Source organism: Phodopus roborovskii, unplaced genomic scaffold (assembly GCF_943737965.1).
Source record: "Phodopus roborovskii unplaced genomic scaffold, PHOROB, whole genome shotgun sequence".
Classification (NCBI taxonomy): domain Eukaryota; kingdom Metazoa; phylum Chordata; class Mammalia; order Rodentia; family Cricetidae; genus Phodopus; species Phodopus roborovskii.
The window spans coordinates 26,922,746-26,947,657 of NW_026126470.1; the positions used below are offsets into that span (position 1 = coordinate 26,922,746).

General features: G+C 48.2%; 1 protein-coding gene across 1 annotated transcript in view; it reads left to right on the forward strand.

Annotated features, from left to right (window-relative positions):
* Hunk (hormonally up-regulated Neu-associated kinase) overlaps positions 1-24,912 on the forward strand; it is a 98,985-nt gene that overhangs the window by 25,056 nt on the left and 49,017 nt on the right. Inside the window, exon 2 of the mRNA XM_051191864.1 lies at positions 21,618-21,910. Coding sequence (XP_051047821.1) covers positions 21,618-21,910 — 293 coding nt within the window. The remainder of the gene's footprint in view (positions 1-21,617; positions 21,911-24,912) is intronic.

Genomic DNA, 24,912 nt, shown 5'->3' on the forward strand with positions numbered 1-24,912 from the left:
AGAGAGGTTTATTCTTGCCGCCCTGGAGGCCAGCAGCAGGAGCTGGAGTGTCAGCGTCTCCTCTGTGAGGAGATACTTTTTGCCTTGTGCTAACTAACTTTTACTGGTTGCCCGTAAGTTGCGACCTTCTTTGACTCTGCCTGCGGCGGCGAGGAGAGATCCCCAGGGATTTGCGTGTTGGGACATCAGTTCAGGGATGTGGTAGGAATGTTGAGAGGTAAAGAGGTTGTAGGGCGCGGCCTGCGCGGCTGGCTTGGTGCTGTTTGCAGTTACACATCTCCTCTTGTCCTTCATCTTCCGTGACACACGTCAGAAGCAAAGCAGTGCCAGCCAGCTTAGGACTTCTCAGCCTCCGGGCCTCCAGACCAGGAATTGTTAGACTTCTTCCCTTTATAAAATCCTTCATTTGTGCAATTTTGTTATAGCGGCTGAAGATGGGTTCAGGCATTGTGTTGTTCTTTATTTGTGACGCCTGCTTCATGTGACCTTTCCCCTGTATGCCCGTGTCCCCTCTTCTTGTAAGGCCACCATGGCTGAGACACTATAGACTAAGAGTTCACGTAAATGGCCTCATCCTAACTGATTGGACCTGTGATGACCCTGTTTCTAAGTGAGTCACATCTGAGGGGTAACGTTTGGATGTACTGGGTGGGGGTCTGACTTCAGATCTTTCTGGAGAACATGATTCGGACCTTGATGTGTCCCAAAGTGGCTGTCACTGTAGAGGACCCTGTCCCCCCTCCACACACACACACTTAATTGTGATTTGCTGTTTCTCTGTCTCAGCATCTTGGTGTTGCCTTGGATTTTTCTACCTTCCTGTATCCATTGGTTTCTTTGGGTTGCTGTCAGCTCTCTCTGACTGATCGGTGTCCGCCATAGCCTGACTTAGTCATTCCTTCATCATCCTCCCATCTCCAGGGCTTCCTGGTGTAATCCGTCCTGACTGTCCAGATCCGAACTCTAATCAGGCCACAGCCCTGCTAGTTAATAAAGCTGGAGGATCTCAGAGGAGATACCAGTTGGTTCTGAGTGTCCAAGATGGTCAGGAGTCATCTCCCATAATCCTCAGTTCTGCTGATGGGGAGTCTGGCCTCTCTGGGGACCTGCTGGCTCCTTCTCGTGCCACACCGAGCAGAACTTTCTAGAGCACTAGCATTCATCCACGGCGCCCATTGTCATTTGCCCGGACCTCTTTGCTGTGACTCCATGTCACTGCTCATGCTACATGTGACATTTTCAGCATTAACGAATGCACATTGGCGTCCTCATCAGATCCCATTATTTCTGGTAGAATTGTGCACTTAGAAATTTTGAAAATACACTCTTCTCTGCCCATCATGATTGTTTCTAAACACTGGCTGCTTGGACAGGCTCAGGGGAACAGAGGGAGGCCTCAGGGAGTTGTGGCCGTCATCAGGAGGCCCTGTCATGGTCCAAAGGTTTCCTCTTTGAGCCCCGAGTGCACAGTGACACCCAAGTTAATCAGTATCTATGAGTCAGCCTTTCTCCAAAGACACTGTGGGTGTACGTATGGTGGCTTATGTTTTAACTTCTTGATGGGTCAGGCTCAGAGCTTTTGGGAGGAATTCCCACTGGGGGTTGAAGGCTGGATTCAGTGGAGGGAACCCTGGAGAAGTGTGTTTGAACCCTTGAACTGCCTTAATAGCATGGTACAAGGTGGGGTTTGAACAGAGATTCACTGTCCCCTGGTTCTGAGGGCTGGAAGGCCAGGATGCTGAGAAGACACATATCCCCTTGGGGTTCTAGGAAAGTTCTAGGCCTCACTAGAGGCTTCCCATGGTGCTGTGGCTCATGGCAGTGTAAAAACAGTTCTTGCAATAGTCTCCTTGTGTGCCAATTATCTTCTTTTTGTAGGCTCAGCATTCTAGTAAGTTCTTTGATCTATTGTGTTGAGGTCCTTGGAGTAGGACTTCAAATGTTTTAGAAGACACATTTGGACGATAGCAGTTGCTGGCCTAGGCTCTCCTGCAGAGCTCGAAGTGTGTCTCCTGGGTGATTATTGAAGCTTGCCTGGTCAGGAGGATACACAGTGTAGGTGAGGATTTGAGGGAATAGTACCTCCATGCACTCTGTCCCCCTTTAGTTCCTGGGAAGAGATTTCTAGCCTGGTACATCTGGCTCATTACTAACAGCTCTCCATTCTGGAAGCCTTGGGCCGATAGCCAAGGGCCGTGGTCACGTCATCCCCGCTTGCTCTGTACAGAGGCCGGGGGGGGGGGGGCTGTGTCAGAGTGAGCTTTTCAGATCTGAGCTGAGGACCTGTATTAGTCACATCTGTGCTTAGTGAATGCTTCAAGCTGCTATCACTCTGGTAGCTCTGTTCTGTCCAAGTTAAGCCGGGTTCCGACGGTCAGTGACTGAGCACTTATGGATGATGACTGAGTTCTGACTAGTAGCAGAGTTCTGGTGAACTATGACCGAGTTCTGGTGGTCTATAGTCCAGTTCCGGTGATCGGAGGTTAAGTTCTGATGATCAGTGGTTGAGCTCTGATGGCGGAAGCCTGAGTTTCTTTTCCTGTTGCTGTGATAAACTATTCTGACACAAGCCACTTATGGTTCGACTTCCAGGTCACGGTTGAAGGTCCGTCTGCCCGCCCGTCCGTCCTTCTGTCCGTGTCCGTCCGTCCTTCACGGCGGGGAAAGTCAAGCCGTAAAGTGATGAAAGCTTCTCAGCCCCCTTCTCCCTTCATACAATGGGGTCTCAGCCTGGGAGTGTGACCATGCACTTCTTTGCAGATATGCTCCTGTGGTTGCATGTGTCTCCTGAGGGTCAACCTTGAGAGTTATCTGCCCTGTTTGTTTGTTTAGCAGAGCCTCTCCCCAGTTAGGCTAGACTAGCTGGCCATTGAGCCCCAGGAATCCACTCATCTCTCCCTCCTTAGTGCTGGGACTGTGACCACCACCCAAGCCTGAGTATTTGGGGTTTTGGGGAATGAACTCAGGTTTCCATGGTTACACACCAAGCACTTTACCAACCGGGCCATCTCCCTAGGACCCTAACTTTTCCTTCATGAATGGTTGGAAAAGGTGCTTAGTAAAATGAGAGCTCCCTGTTGATCATCTTTTGAAAGTATGATAACGATCAAAGTATCTTAGTGTTTTTTTTTAATTATTATTTTTGATGGGGTAGAGGTTAGATTTGTAACCAGTACATCTTGTTTCCCATGAAAGCAGCATTAACATCTATCCCACCCGATTTTGACCTAGCAAAGCTCTATTAATTGCGATGAAGGAAATAGATAAAGCAGTAGTTAACCCAGATTCTCAGGATGAGGCCCACTGGGACAGGCACTTAAGATCTGGAAACGGTAACTCAGATCACAGCCGCATCCATTCTCAAAAAACGAGGCAGCACCTCAGAACTTAACGTGTATTTTCAGTCAGTGGCCACGTTCTCTTGGGCGGAAAACATGCCTTTGAAGTCTGTGATGGTCTCCTTTCTTGAAATGGTTCTTTTAGTGACTTGATTATATAAATATTCATATCCCTGGATTCTTGCCTTTCACATTTCTTTTTCTTTAGTTAAAATTCTTTACATTTGTGTATTTATCTTGTATGTGGGGAGTGGCTTGTGTGTCACGTCACAGCACTGTTGTGGAGGTCAGAGGACAACTTTTAGGAGCTGGTTCTTCTAGGCTTTGTGGCAAGAACCTTCACCTGGTGAGCCGCCTCTCTAACCTAATATACTTCACATTTTTTTTAATTAGTTTTTTTTTTGTTGTTGTTGTTGTTTTGTTTTTGAGACAGGGTTTCTCTCTCTAGCTTTGGCTGTTCCGGAACTCATCTGTAGACCAGACTGGCTTCAAACTCACAGAGATCCTCCTGCCTCTGCCTCCCGAGTGCTGGGATCAAAGGCGTGCGCCACCATCACCAGGCAGTTGTTTTTCTTTTTAGGTATTAGAATAACTTTTTGTTTGCTTTTTTCTTGTAATTGTTATTGAGTTAAAAAGAAAATTAAACATTCAGTAGGCAGAAGGATCTTTTTGAGTTCAAGGTCATAATGAGTTCCAGGTTAGCCGGGGCTATATAGTGAGACCTTGTCTCAAAATGAATAAATTCAATTATTTACTTTATCACACAGATCAATGCATCCTTGCCAAAAAAAAAGAAAAAGAAATTACTTTTATAACTAGGTGATTGATTAGATGACCTTAGAGGTTTGCATTCTAAAATATTTCTGAAGGTTGATGTTGCAGATAGAAGAGGTATATTCATGCTTCAGTCTCGGGATGACTACCCATCTGTGTGACTCTAGTTAGGTCCTTAAGCTCATCCTTCCTGCGGAGGGAAGCTAGATGGGAACGATGAGTCCCTCTGTAAAGGTCACAGTTTTAGCAGGGCGAGGTAGTTCACACTCCCCAGATGGACCCACAGATTCTGGAGAATCGAAGAGAAATGCTTCAAGGAAAGAACAGCCTCAGGCGGAACAACACTAATTGGCCACGGGTCTGAGAATAAGACACTGAGTGTTCAGCCCTAAATGGGACATCCTTATCATCCTCCCTCTCCCACAGAAGCCTAGGGAGGACCTCAGAGGAGGAGGCAGGGGATGGGGAGGAGTTCTGGGGAGGAGTGGAATGCTGGGAAATGCTGTCTGCAGATATGATGAGCTCACAGCAGTTGTGGTTGTTTGCACAAGGTCAACAGTTACAGCTCCTGCACAGGTGTGGCTAACAGCAGCAGACTTGTGTAAGTGGGGGTTAACAGTCCTGTGCACGTGGGGTTCCCCCAGGCCCTACCCCTTCCTGAGGAGTGTTGGCAGTTAATACAAGGGAGAAAGACTCATTCTTTTTTTATGGGTATGGCTGCTAATATGTTTCCGACCCTGCAGTGGATAGCCCTACACCCATGAACATATGGGCAGCATTAATCAGACTCAGTGGCTTATAGACGGAGAGGATGACGACGACATGAAGTTAGGAAGAACAATGTCGCTTGTGACGTCATGATATCATTAAGAAAAACAAGACAAGGGCTGGAGAGATGGCTCAGCCTTTGCAGGCTGGGGGTCACAACCCCAAAGACAAGCAAATGAAAGAAAAGCAATAGGGGAAAAATGCCTGTGTGGAGGCCGCTGTGAATTCATCAGGGGCAGTTTGAGTGCCTGTAAACGCTCAGCATCAGTTTCCTGGGACGCGGTGGCAGGATTGTTTCTTCCCAGAATCGGCTTGAGCACCCCGCTCTCATAAGTTAAGCAGTCAATCGTGGCTCTCCCTCTGTGTACAAACCATGGCTGCTGACCACAACAGATGACAGGCTCGCACATGTCACCTTTGAAGTCCTGGGTGATGGGCTTACTTCAGGGAATTCTCTTTTGGGGGTCTGCTTTTATGGTCTCTCTCTCTGTTTCATATTTTGCTACACTTTAATATTTATCTATGTGTGCATGTGTATACAGGTGCACATGCCTGGTGGGGTGTGTGTGTCTGCATCCACGTGTGTGGAGGCCAGAGGACAACCTCAGCTGTCATTCTTCAGGAGCTATTGGCCTTGTGTTTTGAGGCAGGGTCTCCCACTTTCCCAGGGCTTTACCAATCCATGTTAGGCTGGCTGGCCAGTGGGCCCTCGGGACCCACCGCCTCGGCTTTTCCTGATTTTTCCATCTGAGCTTTGGCTTTTGATGCTAAAGAGCAGAAAGGATATGAACCTGCTGTCCCCTGAACTCCCTCACTAAAAGCTGCCGAAGAGAGAGAACTTGGGGTGATGAACACGCACGAAGGCGTGGTCTTTTCAAAGATAAAGATCCAAAGTTAAGGCCCAAGACTTGCACTTATTTATAAAGAAGTTAATGACAATAGGAAGTGTCCCAGCTGTGGGGGATGTGTCTGGAGAAGGTCGGGGTGAGTTTACTCAGTTACATCCTTCCTCCCAGGGACTGGGGCTCCTGCCCTTCAGCTCCTCCCCTCTTAGCATTGAAATATGTGACATCCATTGACTCCTTGGACCCTCCTGTTTACATGTCAATGCTGACTCCCAGTACCTGGGAGATGGCTGTTTTTACAAACAGAATGGGTCATCCTCAGTGCTTGGCTCTGGTCCAGGCTGACTGGTGCATCTGTCTGTAAGAAGGAGTTTGGATTCTTTTAAGTGATGTCCTGGCCGATGAAATGGAAAGGGAAGGCTCAGAAGAGACTGTGTGTCACATTCCAATGTCCTACGTGCATGGTGAGGAGGGGCCAGGTAGGAGAACCAGAGAGAGAGAGAGAGGAGTCAAGGAGATGGATAGGATCATAAGCATTGCCTGGTTGAGATGGCTGAGTGGGTAAAAGTGCTCGCCACCCAGCCCTACCACCCAGGTCCCTACATTATAGATGGGGATTACTGACCAGTTGCCTTTGACCTCCCAGTACCCACTGTGGCACTGGAAACCACACACATACACATCCCCCTCATAGTAACTGTAATTAAAAAAGACACAACCCAGAGGAAGTTTGTATACAGGCACGAGCTCATTGAGGGCAGGGCATCCAGCCTCACTGTGAGAAGAGGCAAACCACAGAGAACCCTCACAAGAAACTACCCCTGTGGGCTCTTTGATCTCAGGCTTATGACCTTTAGAGTTTACGAGGCCACAGATTTCTGTTACTTGAGGCCACCATTGTGTGGCAGCCCTAAAGAATGAATGAATATGCTGGGAGATAATTAATGAGGGAGGTTGAAAGAACAACTTGTGTTAAAAAGAAAAGGAAGCAGGCCACAGTTGAGGATCTCAGCCCCCGCGTCTCCACAGGGCCCTGCAAAGAAGCTTGCAAACACAGGCCGCCTCCCACCGAGCTCCCTCTCTGCTTATGGATTCTATGCCCTTCCCGAGCCTTATCTGCTCCTCTCCCGAGCAGAGCGGTTAGTCTTGCACGGAGCGGAAAGGAGGCCAGGAGGATTTATGGCAGCCTTGCAGGAACACAAATTCTGCTTTATTCAGACTGACACCATAATTGCACACGGATAAATCGGAGCAGAGTTGGGGAAGGGCCTTCTTTTCCTTTTGCAAGCGACAGCAGCTCTGGGGCTGGCTTGACTGCAGGTGATTTAGGTGGGACAGGAAGGAAGCCACCTGCACTGGGTTGTTAGGGAGCTTGTGGGAGACTTACTGTGAACTTTACCCTTCCTCTCTCACACCTGTCACTCCCCTAGGTTTTTATCTTTTCTGCCTCCTGGAGTTGACTTCTATGCCTGTGGTGTGGTCATCACTAATTACTCAGTTGGGGGCAAAGGACCGATAGGTCTAGCAAGTCACTCCGACTACCTTTATTGTCCCCTCACTGGGGCAGGGTTTCTTGGCCGGGCTTCCTCAGTTCTAGGACCCTGACTTTAGATGTGAGTGCCAAGTATTCTGGGGCTCTTTGCACATGAGAGGGCAGAGCATCTCATCCCTCATGCCTCTGCCTGACACTTGCTTTCGACTGAGTTCCCGGTCTTTTCGACAGGCCCTGTGCTCAGACCTGGGCTTGGAGAACAACTGATCTGTCTAAAGCCACAGGGCTAGACCTGCCCTCTAGTCCATTGTGGTTGCCTCTAACCACAGATGGCGGCTAACATACTAGACATGTGCCCGGTTATAAAGGGTGCGCTGTTGAAGTATAAAATACATGTCAGAGTTCCAAGGCATTGCACGACACAGAATGTGTTAAGATCTCTCATTGAAGGGGCTGGAGAGATGGCTCAGAGGTTAAGAGCACTGGCTGCCCTTCCAGAGGTCCTGAGTTCAATTCCCAGCAACCACATGGTGGCTCGCAACCATCTATAATGAGATCTGGTGCCCCCTTCTGATGTGCAGACACACATGCAGGCAAAGTACTGTGTACAGAGGGGTTGGAGAAAATGGCTCAGCAGTTAAGAGCACCTGTTGCTCTTGCAGAAGACCCAGGTTTGGTTCCCAGCACACACGGTGGCTCACAACCATCTGTAACTCCAATTCCAAGGGACCCCACACCATCTTCTGCTCTCCCAGACACCAGTCATGCATGTGGTACGCACACGCACCTCCCACATGCTAAAATAGAGAATGAACAAAATGTTTCACAATGACTATTACACAAAAGCATTTAAAGAATGAAAACTTTATTTGACCAAAAGTAATGGAGCCAAACAAAAACTGATAGAGTGTAAGTAGTCAAAATAAAATTTGTTCCAAGAAAAATAAAATGAAGGGGGCAGGAAGCAGGGCTCGTACCAGATCACGAAGATCACGAAGATCACGAAGAATTTCACATTTCTTATTAAGGGATCTTATTGAAAGATTCCCTGTGAGGAACAGTTGAGGGCAGCTCTTCAGTCTCAGTGAGTGATGGATGGAGAAGAAGAGAGGGCTCAGAGTGCATGGTAGCCATGTAGCTTTGGAGGAGGCTAGCCCAGATGGAATGTTCTGGAAGAAGAAACTTGGGCTTCGAGGAGGAGGAAGGAGGAAGGGCTTTGGGTCACTGAGGCAGGAGGAGTCTTACTGAGCCCGGGGACTTTCTCGGGGGGTCTCAGTCACAGCTGTGACCATAGGGATGGTGCATAGGGAATGTGGGTGGGGTACGGGATGCCCACCTTGGGGCCTCCTTGGACAGTGGGGTCGCTGCTAATCTAGTCAGTTCAGTGGCTTGAGAACCCTGGCTGCCAAAGCCCACCCCTTGCCTTTTGCATTTCTTGGATCTCTTTGCTTTCAGTTTATATAACTGAAGGTTTTCCCTTCTGTTGTCAATGGTTTAGACTCTGGATAATATGGGGCTGAGTCCGGGGTGGGGGGGGAATGGCAGGCGGGGAACTGATGGGGATTGGAGACAATCAGAGTGCAGTGTTTTTAACTCCAGTATTTACAGGCTGGCTTCAGAGGCCAAGGGTGGGACTAACTGGAGGGACCACATGGCCTCTAGAAACCTCTGTCATGAAAGAGGAGAGTTGCCGTTCACGTCCCTGGTTCAGTGGAACCGCATTCCCCCCCCCCCCCAAATGCCCGTTTCCTCTGTCCTACCATGCACATGCTCAGCACGCTCAGGTTGGCTAGGCATTCTTTTGTTCACCAAGGCACCCATGTCTTTACCAAGCTATCAGAAAGCTTCCACCCCCCCCCACCCTCACCCCAGTCCAGCAGGATCCAGTTTCTTGTTTCCCACCGGCAGGGTGCATTTCCAGGGTGATTTGCCCAGTGAATTAGAGGCACGGAGTAGCCCCAGGAAAGCAGCTTCTGCACTCCACACGGTGGGCGTGCCAGGCTTCCCAGCCCTGCTGTGGCTCATCATATTTTTCCCCTGAAAATAAAGATGGGGAGATCTGTTCCAATGAGCTCTGTGGTTTTCATCTGGTGAAGGAAGTTTTCCCCCACTCATTGTTAATACTGGGGAGGAGACACTCCCCTCATTTGCAAAGAGGTGAATTTTAGCTTGCAGCCTGGGTGGTGGTGGTGGTGGTGGTGGTAGGCCAGCAGGAAGCCAGGGGTCAGGAGCAGTTGTGTTCAGCTACATAAACAGCAGCAATTAGCCGGTCCATCCATGTAAAAGACGGTCATGTGTGTTCGCCGTCTGGCATCGCCTCTGTGAATCAGAGCAACCCTGAAATTTATCATGAAGACGCAAAGGGTGCTTTTCTGCTCCCTGTTAAATAAGTCTCATCTGCACAGGCGCACATTCCAGTCGGATGCATGGACACACAGTTTCTGGGGAGGAAGGCATGAAGCCAACTGATTTTTCCCCCCCCAAAACTTCCCAGTGGGTCATGCTAACCATGCGGGTGTCCAGCCCTTTACAGGGAACTCCTCCTGGGGCTGGGGAAGCAGGGCCCTCGGTCCTCGGCCACTCTCCTTCCTGGCTTCTTTGGAGCTAGGGAGCTTCTCTTTCTGCTAATTTTGTGCTGCACGGTCACCCAGGTTTTGTCGTGCGTGTGTAATCAGACTCACAGGAGTGGTCCTAGCGACCAGTTAGTTTGCTCATAAGAAAAGCCTAGAATGGGCAGGGTGTGCAACAGTCTAGACCTTGGCAGGGCAGGCACAGAGGTTTGCTTTCTCCAGAGAAATCTCCTCCAGCTCAGATGGCTGTCCTCTGCATATGTCCTCACATGGCTTTCTTTTGACTGTCCTCTTGTCCCACCAGGTCCCTCTGCCTCAGCCCCAAATAAACACATGGATACTATACTAATTATAAAACTGTTGGCCGGTGGCTAGGTCTTCTTACTGGCTAGCTCTGTCTTAATTAAAAACCCATTTCTATTTTTTTACGATAATATTATTTATTTAAATTTGAAACAAGCATGTTTTACACATCAACCCCAGTTCCCTCATCCTCTCCTCCTCCCCTGTTTCCCCCCACAATCCCCATCCCATCCCCTTTCTGCTCGCCAGGGAGGGTGAGGCCTTCCATGGGGGATTTTCAAAGTCTATCATAGCATTTGGAGCAGGGCACAGGCCCTCCCCATGTGTCTAGACTGAGAGAGTATCCCTCTATGTGGGATGGGCTCTCAAAGTCCATTCATATACTAGGGATAAATACTGATCTCCAGAGGCCCCATAGACTGCGCAGTCCTCCTAACTGACACCACATTCAGGAAGTCTGGGTCAGTTCTATGCTGGTTTCCCAGCTATCAGACTGGGGTCCATGAGCTCCCCCCTTGTTCAGGTCAGCGGTTTCTGTGGGTTTCTCCATCCTGGTCTTGACCCCTTTGCTCCTTCTCGGCAACTGGATTCCAGGAGTTCAGCTCAGTGTTTAGCTGTGGATTTCTGCTTCTGCTTCCATCAGCTATTGGATGAAGGCTCTAGGATGGCGTATAAGGTAGTCATCAATCTCATTATTGGGGAAGGGCATTAAAGGTAGCCTCTCCACTATTGCTTAGATTGGTAGTTGGGGTCATCCTTGTAGATCTCTGGACATTTCCCTAGTGCCAGGTTTCTCTTTAAAACTATAATGGCTCCCTCTGTTATGGTGTCTCTTTCCTTGTCCTCCTGTATCTTTCCCCCTGACTCAATCTTCCTGCTCCCTCATGCCCTCCTCTCCCCCTTCCTCTCCCCTTCTCTTCCTCCTAACTCCCTCTCTTCTCCCCCCATGCTCCCAATTTGCTTGGGAGATCGTTTCTCCTTCTCAGGGGGACCTTGTATGTCTTTCTTATAACCCATTCCTATTAATCTAAGTATTTCCAAGTGGTCTTGGCTTACCAGAGAGTGCCCGGACCTGTTACTCCTTTGGTGGCCACATTGCGTCTCTCGTTGGCGCCTCTCTGCCCACCTTTCCCAGAACTCTCCTGTCTCCTAGTCCCGCCTATCTTCCTGCCTCCAGTGATCAAACAGTGTTTTATTCATCAACTGATAGGAGAAACATATATACAGAAGGTTCTGGAAGGGATGGAGATACTCTAGAGAGACATTTGCATCCCTCCTTTTGGTGATCGAACTATTAAGACAACGGTTCCCCCCAAACTACGATTTCCCCAGGAGTCTCACGCTGCGAGAAGGAAAATTTGCAAGCAGATACTTGTGGTTGTGGGGGGCATTTGTCTCTCAAAGAGAGTCCCTACTACTTGTCAGACCACCTTGCATTGCAGGAGGCTGGGCAAGCTGAGGCAGCGACGGGCCAGTGATGGGTAGGACCACCCTGACCAGGTCTGCATATCCCTAGACTTGTCCTCACGTCAGGACCCCCAAATGGGTTTGGAGGTCACTGGACCTTTTTTTAATCTCTTCCTCTTCCAAATGTGGTTGAATTGAGTAAGTCTCCTTTTTTCTGCTCCTTATTGTTCAGTTGCCCTATTAAGGACAGTGGGCTAGCTCATTAGGGCAGACAGGACCCATGCCCTGACTTTGAGGCTGCTAACATTACCTGTGCACATGGCCCGTGTCTCCCTCTTATGAACTCGTCAGTCCTAGTGGATGGAGGAGCCGCTCTTTACTGAGTGTTAGAAGGCCAAGCGTCATTTCTGCCCCTGTGAGGCTGTTTCAGTCCCTCTTCCCTTCTCCCCTGTCTCTGCGTGGGAGGGGGACCAGGGTGGTGGCTGTGCTGGGATACAAAGTATAACCCGAGCCTGAGAGAGGAGTGGGGGTTGGGAGCGCAGTGTGTGTGGGAGGAATTTCCCGGCCAGGGGGAGTGGGGACCAGAGCCGGAGGCAAGGGTAGTGTGACCCAGGTCAGCATAGTGGTGAGGGGTAGAGGAAGGGGGGAAGAGAAGGGAGGCTTTAGGAGGTGGAGCCCACAGGCCTTGATTAATTAGGGATTGGGCTAGGGATAGGGGTGGGGTGGGGAGAGGTGGAGGTGGCTGCCAGCTGGGACAGCTTGTGGATACCTGGAAGGAACAGCCGCGTAGATGGCTGCAAGCACGCGGCAGCTCACGTGGAGGAGGTCAGTGTCTCTCTCAGTCAGTGTCTGTGGACGCCGTCAGAGGCAGGGCAGCAGAGGAGGGAACACTACCGCCTGTGGGCCAGAAAAGTGGCCTGGTCCCAGAGACTTGGGACTCCATGAAAAAAGCAGCCTGGCCCCATGCCTGGGAGCTAGGCACCGAGGGGCCCGGCCCCGGGAGAACTGGGATGCTGGACGAGGGTCCCATGGAAACGGGGATATGAGGGGGCAGGGGGTGGGGGAGTTGGGTCCAGGGGCTTCCTGGCTTCTGTTTTTACCTTCACCTCCTGTGTGAAACACAAGAGCCCTGAAAGCCACCACTCACAGGAGTCTGGTGATGGGTGAGGGCTCATTTCTTTCTGCAGCATCCTAGAAGGCAGGCATTGTAATTCCTCCTTCATTATCCAAACCAGTGAGGAAGGCTAAGTCATGCACAGCCTGAAGACTTGTGCCTAGCTTGTATCCTGGCTGTCGCCAGTGCTCTACTGTGGCGCTAGCCCTGTGTTGGCTGTGTGGCAAGCAGTCCGAGGACAGGAGAAGGGCTCTGAGCACCGCCTCCGGGTGACTGAGCCTTGGTCGCTTGTTCTTACTATGGGGAACCCTGGAGCATTTTTAAGATGTTTGGTGGCTCATTTGTGTGCTCAGGTTCTATAATGATATCCCATAGACGGAGCGGCTTAAATAACACATTCATTTTCTCGTGGTTCTAGAAGGTTAGGGATGGAGGTGTGTAACGTGTACGGTTTTTCTGCCCGCCACCGCTGGTCATGTCCTGCTACCACGCCACCAGCCCCAAATAACACACAGAGACTCTGTATTTGATACAATACTGTTGGCCCGGTTACTTGTTACTTATCAGCTAGCTCTGCCTTTAATTATTAACCCATTTCTATGTATCTTCACATGGCCTTCTCTTACCGGGGAGGCGGCTGGCGTCCAGCTCTCTCCAGACTCTCCATCTTGGCTCCTCCTCACTACTTCCTATTTCCTCCTTGTCTCCTAGTCCCTCCTATCTTCCTTTCCTATTGGCCAACAGTGCTTTATTATTAACCAGTATGAGAAACATATATACATAATGGCATCTCCCATCATCTCCTCTTTTCTGTTTAAATAAAAAGAAGGGTTTTAACCTTAACATAGCAAAATATATCACATAACAGTTATCAAATAAGAATCACAGTTAACACTATTTAGTCCATTAACATTTATCAAGATTTAAGAAACTATTCCATCATCTATTTCATCTTTGTGAGTCTAAAGTTCTATATGTAACTTATCTTTAATCCTGACTAATGAAAACTATAACCATTACTATCTGTCTTCAACTCCTTCAAAGACCACAGAAGGATAGTATATAAACTCTAGAAATGACAGAGACAACTCACTGCCTGGTCACCCGAAGTTCTTTTGTAATCTTCCATCTTCAGCCCATAGGCCATAGTGTGTCTGGCAGACTCTTCAGCAAAGCAGGAAACTTTAAACTGTCTTCTTGTATTGGCAGTTTATCAGTCATTTTTCTCTATATCCTGCAGACTGTCTGGCAGATTCTTCCATGAAGCAGGAACTCTGTAGCAATGTCCATCTTGAGTCAGCAGTCAATTTTCTGTGGGTCCTGCATGTCCAGTTTATACAGCACAAAGTCAAACAGTCCAGACAAGAACAGTATCTTGTCCACATGGCTAGTCTTGCCATATTGGAAGTAAACTCCATAATGAGTTTCTTCAATGTCCATCTTCATCTTCCTTTCTGACACAGGTGGTGTTGCCAGGAACAATTATGTCTCATTGTCAAGAAAAACCCTAAACCATTTTAAATGCCATATTCTGTAGGTCTTTGAAAGGTTTGAAGAATTCCTATCTATCTCAAATACATCTCTGTGTATCTTGAAAAACCTAACTAACTTAACTCTAAACTTTGACTATCATAGATAATTATCTATTATCTGTACTACATTGTACATTACATTTCTAACTGAGCTCAATAAACACGATACCTAAACAAGAGGAGAAATATACATATCACAAAATTGACATTAAATTGTATCAATAAATGAAAATCCATTCCAAAACAAAGTAATCATATCAATACCATAATTCCCTTTTTACCTTTAAAAATAATTGGCTGTGATCATTACCCATTTATAACCAAGTCCATTTAAATGAAAACAAACATTTATAAACAATATTTGGGAATTTGGGCGTCGTTCTTTCCAAACTACTTCCTGCTGATAGGGGGCGCTGTCATGTGGATCCTAAGAAGTTGCAGAAATCTTGGCTGTAGTCTGCGAGGCTGCTTTGTCCAAGCTGTTTTGAATGTTGGATCACCAACGACTCTGTTTCAGGGGGCCTGGCTTGCTCAAACCACATTAGTCTGGAAGGAATCCACAGCTTTTTATTTTCTGTGGAAACAAAAATAGAAATCCTTTTCCCCAGTAACTTGTCCTTGAACTTAAATGTTTGAGTCAAAGCATTTTTAAAATATATAAATTGAATTAATCCAGCAGTATTTCCTTCAACAGTTGTTGTTTCCTCAGCAGTCAAATGATATAAAGACAATATAATGCCATACAGTAACCAGATTCTCTCTGAGCTTTTCATCTTTATGTGGCTTTATTATTACTCTGTTTCTTTTACTTTTTATTTTTTGAGACAGAGTTTCTCCTTGTAACTCTTATCTGCCCTGGAATTCACTCTGCATACCAGGTTTACTTTGTAAATCACTGAGATCTGCTTGCCTCTGTCTCCTGAGTGCTGGGATTAAAGGTGTGTGCCACCACACCCAGTTCCTCTTTGACTATTTAAAACCATTTTTTTTTCATGTCTACGTATATTTTAAAACACACTGTAAACCTTTAGAGGTTTTTCTTAATATGAATCTGTCTTTACTGTAAATTTTTATCTTTATCTGGCCACAAGTCTTTATCTGTTAAACAACAACATTGTTAAAATGAAAGTCATAGCTGTGTCAGCCACGGTTTACCAAAGATGGTGGCGGGTACTTTTACCCGCCAGCACGGAAAGTTGTGCTCATCACCTTGGTCTGCGCTGCCACCCAGAAAGCATGCTGCCAGCTTCGAGATGTGGTCACTGCCATTACCATCTCTCATACACACCAATAAATTGTTAGCAGAGTTATTTGAAAGCTGTGCGGTTTTTTGCCGCTTAAGCTGAGTCAGGAATCTTCCCTTAAAGGAGCCGCGCGAATATCTGCTTGTCTCTAGCAAAGCAGAGTTCAACTGAGAAAAATGCTGCTACCAAGAAACCTTGCTTATCTCTGTTCTTTTGTTTCTAAAACCCATTTTTAACCTTTTGTTAAATTTTAAGTGGAAGTTCTTACTAGCCACGTGGGCGCCATTTGTAAGGGTAAGGTTTTTTCTGCCCGCCACCGCTGGTCATGTCCTGCTACCACGCCACCAGCCCCAAATAACACACAGAGACTCTGTATTTGATACAATACTGTTGGCCCGGTTACTTGTTACTTATCAGCTAGCTCTGCCTTTAATTATTAACCCATTTCTATGTATCTTCACATGGCCTTCTCTTACCGGGGAGGCGGCTGGCGTCCAGCTCTCTCCAGACTCTCCATCTTGGCTCCTCCTCACTACTTCCTATTTCCTCCTTGTCTCCTAGTCCCTCCTATCTTCCTTTCCTATTGGCCAACAGTGCTTTATTATTAACCAGTATGAGAAACATATATACATAATGGCATCTCCCATCAGAGGTGCTGAGGGTTTTCCCCTCGGGCTTGTCGTCTCCATCCTTGCGGTGGCCTCTGATGGCCTTTCCTCTTTCCAAATGGATGTAACAGCGCTGGGGCACTGGGTTAGGGCCCCCCCCCATGAGCCCACGTTACTTTTACTCTTTGAAATCCCTGTCTGCAAATATAGTCACACTGGAGTTAAGGCCTCAACTTATGTCTTTAAGGAAGGACAACTTATTTTATAAGAGTAATTTCAAACCACTGCAAATAATCTGAACTGTCCCTACCGAAAAGACTGAAAACTCGTGAGCCTATAGTTGTGACCTGGAATTGTATCCAGTGTGCCGTAATGCCGAATGCCTGTTCGTCAAGGCAGGAAAGATAATTTCACTTTAGCAGATAATATCCCATTAAGAAACCAAAGTGCTCTGAAAAGAAAGCTTCTGGGGAATCATTTCCACGTAAGAAGAAATGCAGTTGTTAGGGCCTCTATTCCCGGAGCGGCTTGATCCTTTAAAACATTACAATAATAAAGTGTCTTGATGAAGGCATGAACTCCCCGAAACCTGGCTCCCTGTGTGAAATGTGTAAAACATGCCAATGCTCCTGTGATGGTAAAAGGAGTCAATCTTTCTTTCCACCAAATGGAAGGCTCATTTTATATCTGAGTTATCACTCTAGATGGGGCTTTGGGATGATGGGTTTTAGAGACGGGGGAGAAAGGAATTAGTTGAGAAATGCTGTGAGCTCTGGTCCTGTGTAGACGGTCTCAATCGAGTCAGTGTTTAAAGGTGAGAGACTAGCCTTGTGGATCACTACCTCGGGACTGGAAAGTAAAACCATCGTGGAGAGTTCAGAACACTGAGATGGGGGTCTGGCTTCTTGTTTATGGGCCACAGCTGTGGGTCAGGGTGGCGTGTGTTTTGTCCAGCAGTTGAGTGGAGCCAAATGCTTTCTTGTTCCTGCTGGCTGATTGACCCTTTGTAAAGAGGTGGTAACAATGGCATCAGTGTAAGGTGCTCTGTGTACTCGGGGACCAGTGGACTCATGGAATTGTGGACCATTACTGTGTCCACATGTGATGCTCTCTGCCGTCTTATCGCTCACATAATGTCTCCCCCCACCCAATTATATGACAAAGGCAATTGGGAGTCCCTTTCTTCTGTTTTGTGCCAGAGTGATACTGCCATTCCAGGCAGGTTAGAGCCTTCTTATGGTCCTTCAGGTCCATCCGCTGTTGGAGGGCGATGGTCTCGTGAGGCGCACTGTTTCCTATGAGCGTGTAAGTGGACCCGTATGCTGCTGTCCATCAGACAGCACAGCTCTGCCACTTAGTATGCTGGAAATAAGGGCAATCTTTGAAAATGGATTCCTTTCTTTTCCACTTTTAAAATGTGATTTTATGTGTTTGGATGGTCTCTCTCTTTCTCTCTCTCTCTCTCTCTCTCTCTCTCTCTGTGTGTGTGTGTGTGTGTGTGTGTACTACATGTTTGCCTGGGTCCTGCAGAGGCCAGAAGAAGCCATCAGATTCCCTGGGACTGGAGTTACAGGCGGTTGTGAGCCACTGTGTGGTTGCTGGGAATTGAACCTGGGTCCGCTGGAGGAGGGGACAGCGCTCTTAATCACAGACACCTCTCTAGACCTGAAAGTACATACTTTGGTAAAATTTGGTAAAATTCTCAGGCTTTGCAACTCAGATCCTTTGTTCCGCCGACCTTGTAGAGAACTAACTGGTTATTTTGATTGTCTCAGGGAGACACGGAGGCCTAGACTGTCCCTGTCTCCACACTTCCCAACATGGGAAAACTAAAAACCATATATACACCCCGGCTGGGAGTTCCTACACAGCATTGCCATGGCCTTGGCCTTCGGTGGCTTTGTGGCTGTGGTCTTAGCCATTGGTGTCTTCTCTCCCATGCTAAATCCGCTTTTTTTTTTTTTTTTAAATAGTTATTTGGTAGTACCGTTTTCCTCTAAAACTCCTGCCCCACACAGTTTTCTCTTCCTGGCAGAGACCGATGCCCACATTGGCTTTTACCTTGATGGGATGGGTGTTGGACGTTTCCCTGCAAAACTCAAACCCGGGCCTCCCTGTGCTGATCATTGATTGTTTTCCCCTTAATTCCCATTCGCTGAGGTTCCCATTTCAGCTGTTGTACATGCAGTTGATTAGATGGTTTTATTCCGTCAGAACGGCATTCCATGTTAAGGGTTATCGGTGTGGAGCCCTCGACTGTTGTTTTGAAGATGGAGCAAGCTCAATAGGCAACCTTCTGTCCACGAGTGAACTCCACCCCTTGAGGTGTTCCCACTGCGCCACTGGGCTGGTAGAACTTGGGAAATAAGACATCATAAGATGGTGACAGGCGATGTTCCTTTCCTGCGCTGCCGTGACTAATTGCCACTGACTTGGTGGCTCGAAATAATGGGGAATTATTCTCCAGTATCTGATATCCAAAGTCCAAAATCAACTTTATCGGTTCCACATCAACACGGTGATAGGGTCACATTTCCTCCTGGGCCCTTGGGGAGGTCTTGACTTTGTTCTGCTCTCTGGTGGCTGTACAGTCCTTGTCTCCTTTGTGAAGCCTTCTTCTTTGTGTGGATTGTGTGCCTGTCTGATATTTTTCATCCTCTAAGCCATCTGTGAAGGACTCTGGATCTCACTCCGTGGATGCAGGGTCATCTCCCTATCTCAAGACCATGCCATGCCATGACAAAGACCTCTTGCTTAGTTAGACAACATTTACAGGTTCCAGGGACCTGTCTTCAGTTTCCACACTATTATTTACCACAGACCTCTGTGAGATAGCTCAAGGGCAGGGCTGAGGTGTTGCCTGCTGTGAGTCATGGGAGGTCCTCCCTGCTGAGTCATGGCTTAACCCCCCCCTCATTCCCTTCCCAACCCCCCATTCCCTTCCCACCCCCCATTCCCTTCCCACCCCCCATTCCCTTCCCACCCCCCATTCCCTTCCCACCCCCCATTCCCTTCCCGGGAGTTGAGAGAAGGTGGAGATGATTGGGGAATGTAGACATTCTTTGGCTTAAGGTGGCTCAATTTAGGATTATTTGACTACAATAGCACAAAGGTGATCCCTATTCAATAAAAAAGTATACTTCTCTGTTTTACATTTGGGTCATTTCCTGAGCTGGCAGTGTGTGGGTCAGTACCCTTTCCCTATCAGTGACCATGAGTGTGACAGTTCATTTCCTACCTCTCGCTGTACGACTGAGCCAGGAGGGATGGTATGTTAAGGGTATGCAGTGTGTTTTCTACATAGGGAAGTTGGCCAACTTGGGTTTATCAGGACATAGATCCATGACAGGAAGAGGAGCCTGCGCCTGCTAGTGTTAACTGTCAACCTGACAGAATCCAGTGTCACCGTGGAGACTGATGTCTGGCCATGCCTGTGGGGGATCGTATGAACTGTCAGAAGTCACTGAGGCTGTAGAGAAGGGCCGGAGTGGAAGGGTGCTGGTAGGAGGTGGCCTTGTGTGGCTGGCAAGGGGGTGGTCATGGAGCCTGGAAATGCACTCTTAGAAGCTTGTATCAGGCAATGTTTACCTCTGTCCCCTGGGGAATTCATTAGTGCCTTGTGGCTGCTATAACAAATCCTCACAAGCTTGATTGCTTAAAGCTGTGAGAGATTAATTCTCTTAGGGCCTGGGTACCACAGGTCTGAAATCACAGCGCTGCCAAGGCTTTTTGTGCCTCCTGGGCCTCCTTCCTTTCCCAGTTTCTAGTAGTTGTTGGAGTCCCTTGGCCCATCACTCTCTACCTCCTTCACACCAGCTCCTCTGTTGGGCCATGTACCAACATCCAGCTGTGGCTATGGTAAAGGAACATCTGGAAGGGTATAGCTCTCTTAATTCAGGTTAGTCTTGTCATATCCCTTAAGCATATCTACAGAGTCATTTTTCCAAAATAAAGTCACATTGAACTGACCCAGGGATTAGTTCTTAGACGGTCTTTATTCAGCCCAGGACAAGCAGTTAGTGAGCTAAATAAATTATCTCCAAAGTAACTGAATGCTCTGCTTTTTTTTTTTTTTAAAGGAGGTCCTATTTCTGCTAGCTTTTAGACTATTGTTTACTCGTTGTATTTTCAAGACTTATTGCCAAAGAGTGCCATTTTAAAAACACTCATACAGAGTCAGCAGAGGCAGAACTCAGTTGTGGATTTTCAGCATCCTCCCAACCGCCCAAAGATAGATCTTCCTGTCTATGTGCTAGGTATAAATATATGTACATGCATATATGTATGTGCACGTGTCTGCACGGGTGTCCGTATGTGTGTGCATGGATACCAGCAGTCAACTGTGGCTGTCATTCTTTGGATTATGTCCCCTTTGTCTTTTGAGACCAGGTCTCTTAGTTGCCCGGAACTTGCCCAGTAGGCAAGCCTGATTGGCCAGTGAGCCCTAGGGATCCACCAGTTCGTGACTTCTCCACTGATCGCATTACTAGCATGCATCACCATGCCTGGCCTTTTCTTTTCCTCCTCCTGTGGGTTCTGGGGATTGAACTCAGGTCCTCAGGTGCAGGGTAAGCTCTTTACCGACCTACCTTTCATTTACGGGCAGAGCTGCACACATGTGCTTGATTGCACTTAGTGCGCTGTGAAACAGGTTCAAAACCCGGCACCTTCTGTTCCCTTCAGTGTAGTAGTCCAGGGCACAAGGGAGGCAGCGTGTTAGTGAACTCGGGGAGATGGGCCGCTGGCAGGGTGAGCTGGAGTCCTGTTCGCAGATGACCACCCTGGGAGGGGCCCGAGGGGGAGTGCAGGTGTGCCTTAGGACCTGGAGGGTGAGAGGTGACTCTCTCAAAGGAAAGAGAGGGCTGGGATACTGACAGTCTGGGTGGAGAATAGTCTCCCCCTTCTGGCCTCCCTCTTTTCTTTCCGTGTTGAGGGCAAGGCTGTTATGTGGAAATGGTTCAATAGGAGCATCTGTGGGTGGTCATATGATATGTAAAGTTGGTCTTGGCACCGGGGTGAAGGGTCACATGGAGTCACCACTGGAGGCCAGACAGGGTGGGACCTGGGGGGGGGGACTCTGCAGGTCACAGAGTGAGTGGGCAGAGCTGAGCCTGAGCAAGCTGCATCTGTGGGTGCCCCCAAGTGTGCTCTAGAACTGGAGATGGAGTTCCAGGGGCAGCTGTTCCTGAAATGGGTCCGTGGGGTTCCCCAGACCTGAAGGAAGGCAGGGAGTCTAGGGAGCAGGTGGCAGAGTCCTCCCTTCCAGAAGAGGTCAGTGTCCCAGCTTAGCACACTCCAGGGGAGAGGCAGGTCTGACGTGGGTTCTTTGCTGAGTTGTCCGGACTCAAATCCTGTTCTCTTCTTTAATGAGGATTTTTTTTTTTTTTTGACATTCTAGTATTTTTCATCTGATGCTGTTTGATGAGCTAGTTAGCTGTTTTATTTGTGGTGCTGGGATGGGGACTCACGGCCCTTCCTACGCTAGGCAGGGCCCCGCACTCCGCGGCAGACCCAGGTGTCTCCTGGGCTCCATCTTTCCCAGGGTTCGTGAAACCCTGGAAGGGGACGAACGAGCTTTGCCTGCAGTGTCTAGTAACAGCCATGCTTTCCGGTTCGCCTTAGGTCGCCATCAAGGTCATCGATAAGAAGAGGGCCAAAAAGGACACCTATGTCACCAAGAACCTGCGACGAGAGGGCCAGATCCAGCAGATGATCCGCCATCCCAACATCACGCAGCTCCTGGACATCCTAGAGACGGAAAACAGCTACTACCTGGTCATGGAGCTGTGCCCCGGCGGTAACCTCATGCACAAGATCTACGAGAAGAAGCGCCTGGATGAGTCCGAAGCCCGCAGATACATCCGGCAACTCATCTCTGCGGTGGAGCACCTGCACCGGGCTGGGGTGGTCCACAGGTAAGAGGCAGGCATGCACTGATCCCCGGGTCCGCACCGAGTGGACACTCCTAGCGAGGCCTAACAGTTGCGGCCTCTTCCAGTTTCTTGGTTTTGCTTTGTGAGTCTGAGAAGGGTTCAGACAGTTGAGTCCAAAGCCAGAGGGCCTGGGTCTTGGCTCTGCCCTTTAATGGTTGGTTGTTTCTGCCTGGTACATGACTTGACCTCCTGGAACTCAGTCTGTCTGTGTGTGAAATGGGAGTGATGGATGATATGCATCTCTCTGGTGAGCTAGTGTTGGGCTAGAGCACTGATGATATTTGGTACTGAGGAAGGGACTGGCAAGGCTTACCACTGTCCTTATCATTTCCAAAGGCAGCCATCCGGGCGAAACACCCCGGCAAAGGCTCATGTCACAGTCTGTCACCGTGGAGACATCCAAAGTGGCAGGAGCTCGAAGCAGCTAAATATCACGTTCACGGTGCAGAGCAGGGGCCAGTGAGTGCTCCACACTAGTCATCAGCTCATCTAACCCACACATACATGGCTCGGGGATCGGTGACGCCCGCACTAATCAAGGCAGTCCCCAACAGACATGCCCAGGAGCCAGCCTGATCTAGATCCCTCATTGAGACCCCATCCACATGGTTCTAGAGTTGACAATCAAAACCAAAATGCATTTGTATGAGCGTCTGAAAATTTCAAAGAATAAACAAAAGTGTTATTAAAAAATAAATAGAAAATGTACATAACAAAAACCGAACCACAAAATTCAAGGACCGTAGCAGGGACCAGTCGCCTGGCTTGCCTCATAGAACAGTTGGCGAGAAGCTGGCATGGATGCGTTTACGTTCTGCGGCCCGTCTGATGGCAGCTGCTCTGCAAATGCTTTATTGCACTGGGTGGAGTCACCATTCGGACTGTGAACTTGCCCCTGAAAGAGGGGCATTCTCCAGAAGCCTACACACCTTGACAACAGTCACAGTCAAGGAAATCAAGCATGGTGACATTCACTTAAAGAACACATTGAGCACTTGCTGCTGCACCTGCAGGGGACTGAAGTTTGGCCCCCAGCACCCATGCTGGGGGCGGGGCGGGGCGGGGTGGGGGCTCATGTTGCCTGCAACTGCAGCTCCAGGGGATCTGATGCCCTCTATGGGTTCTGTGCCCACAAGTCACATGCACATACCCCACATTACCGACCACACATGCATATATGCATATCTTTAAAAATAGAAATAAAATCTTGAGACATTCTGGGGAGCGTGGCACACGGAAGGCAGAGGCAGGTGGCTCTCTGTGAGTTTGAGGCCGTCCTGGTTTACATACTGAGTTCCAAGCCAGCCAGGGCTATGTAGTAAGACCTTGTCTCAAAAGAAAACAAACAAAATAATAATAATAATAAAAAAACTAACCCCAACTAACAAAAACCAAACAAACAAAAACAACAACGAAAGGAGTGTGTGTGTGTGTGTGTGTGTGTGTGTGTGTGTGAGAGAGAGAGAGAGAGAGAGAGAGAGAGAGAGAGAGAGAGAGGTGTGGAGCTCTCTAATGAAATGTCTGGCTACTTTTCATATTTATGTAAAATTGAGGTATAATTATAAAATTCACAATGTAAAATACCCATTTTAATGGTTTTACGTATTTTTAGAGTTGTGCAACCATCACCACATCCAATTTTAGTAGTTTCTTAGCCCTCACCAAGAAGCCCTGTTCCTATGGGACCATTCTTCCCGTAGGAATTTGCTAACTCTTCATCTTCTGCCTGTCTCTGTGGAATTGCCTAGTCTAGTTATTTCACATAAATGGGACCATAGGCTACAGGGTCTCTTGTTGGTGACCCGGGCAGCCTAACGCTGTTCAGATTCCTCCGTATTGTGTTAGTGCTTTCTTCCTCTTCACAGCTGAGTAATATTTCAGTGTGCTACTACACCTCAGTTTATCATCCTCTCCATCTGCTAACGGACATTGTGAATAATGGGGTCTTCATGTGTTTCCACTTCTGCTGCCCCTGGGGGATTTTTTTTTCTTCACATACAACTTCGAATGTCGCCTCTTAGCTCTCTGGAAGTCATTCATTCATTTGTTCATTCGCTTATTTATTTTTCCTGATCAGTGGAGGTCCCTTAAGCAATGAACTCCAGCACTTCCCAGCACTTCCCAGTTCTACAGGGCTGTACCCTCCCTAGTGTCTTGCCTCTGTGGGATCCTCTGCCTGTTGTGTCTGAACCCAGGTGCAACTTCAAGGACACCCTGTTGTTTACAGCTTTTCTGGAATGGCTTTGGCTTGTCACTCCCTCCATTTACCCCCTGCTGAGTGAGGACCCCCCCCCCCCATACAAGCAGCCTTAGCCACACATTCTCTGACACTCATGCTCTGTTAGAACTCTTTAGGTCAGTAAGGAAGGGGACATTCATGAATCTGCAGCGTGTGGCACTGCTTTTGGCTTGTGTGACCTTGTCTGTGCCCTGCCTGTTAAGGGGAAGCGAAGAGGAAAAGATGCTAGGCTCCTGCTAAGATGCCAGGGGCAGAAACCTCAGGAGTGAGTCAGCCTGGACTACAGACTCAGTGGGGACCGCAAGGGGCATAGTGTTCCCTGGGACCCCATGCTTTTTCCCAGGGTTCTGTGTTAGATAAGACAAGTGCGGGTCTCCTCTGGTAACAAAGGAAGCTGAGGTGACCCTGTGAGGTGCACATGGGTCTGCCCTGCAGGAAATTGTCAATAGCCCCTCTAAAGCAATGTCTAACAAAATCCAATCCCTCCGTGCAATTACTGTCAGAATGTCAAAGGAAGGAATTTAATAATGTTTTGATAGCAGAGACAGGATGCTTTTCAAAAAGCTCTCATCTCCAGGTTTCTCCCCTTCCCTCTCTCTCCTTGGAAATAGCTTTATAACCCAATACTGACTAGGGCTCAGGCCTTTTAAAGTTGGAAGAGAGCAAGGAGAAGCAGACAAGTATAGCATGCTTTTCTTTCTGGAACTCACGGTGTGTGTGTGTGTGTGTGTGTGTGTGTGTGTGT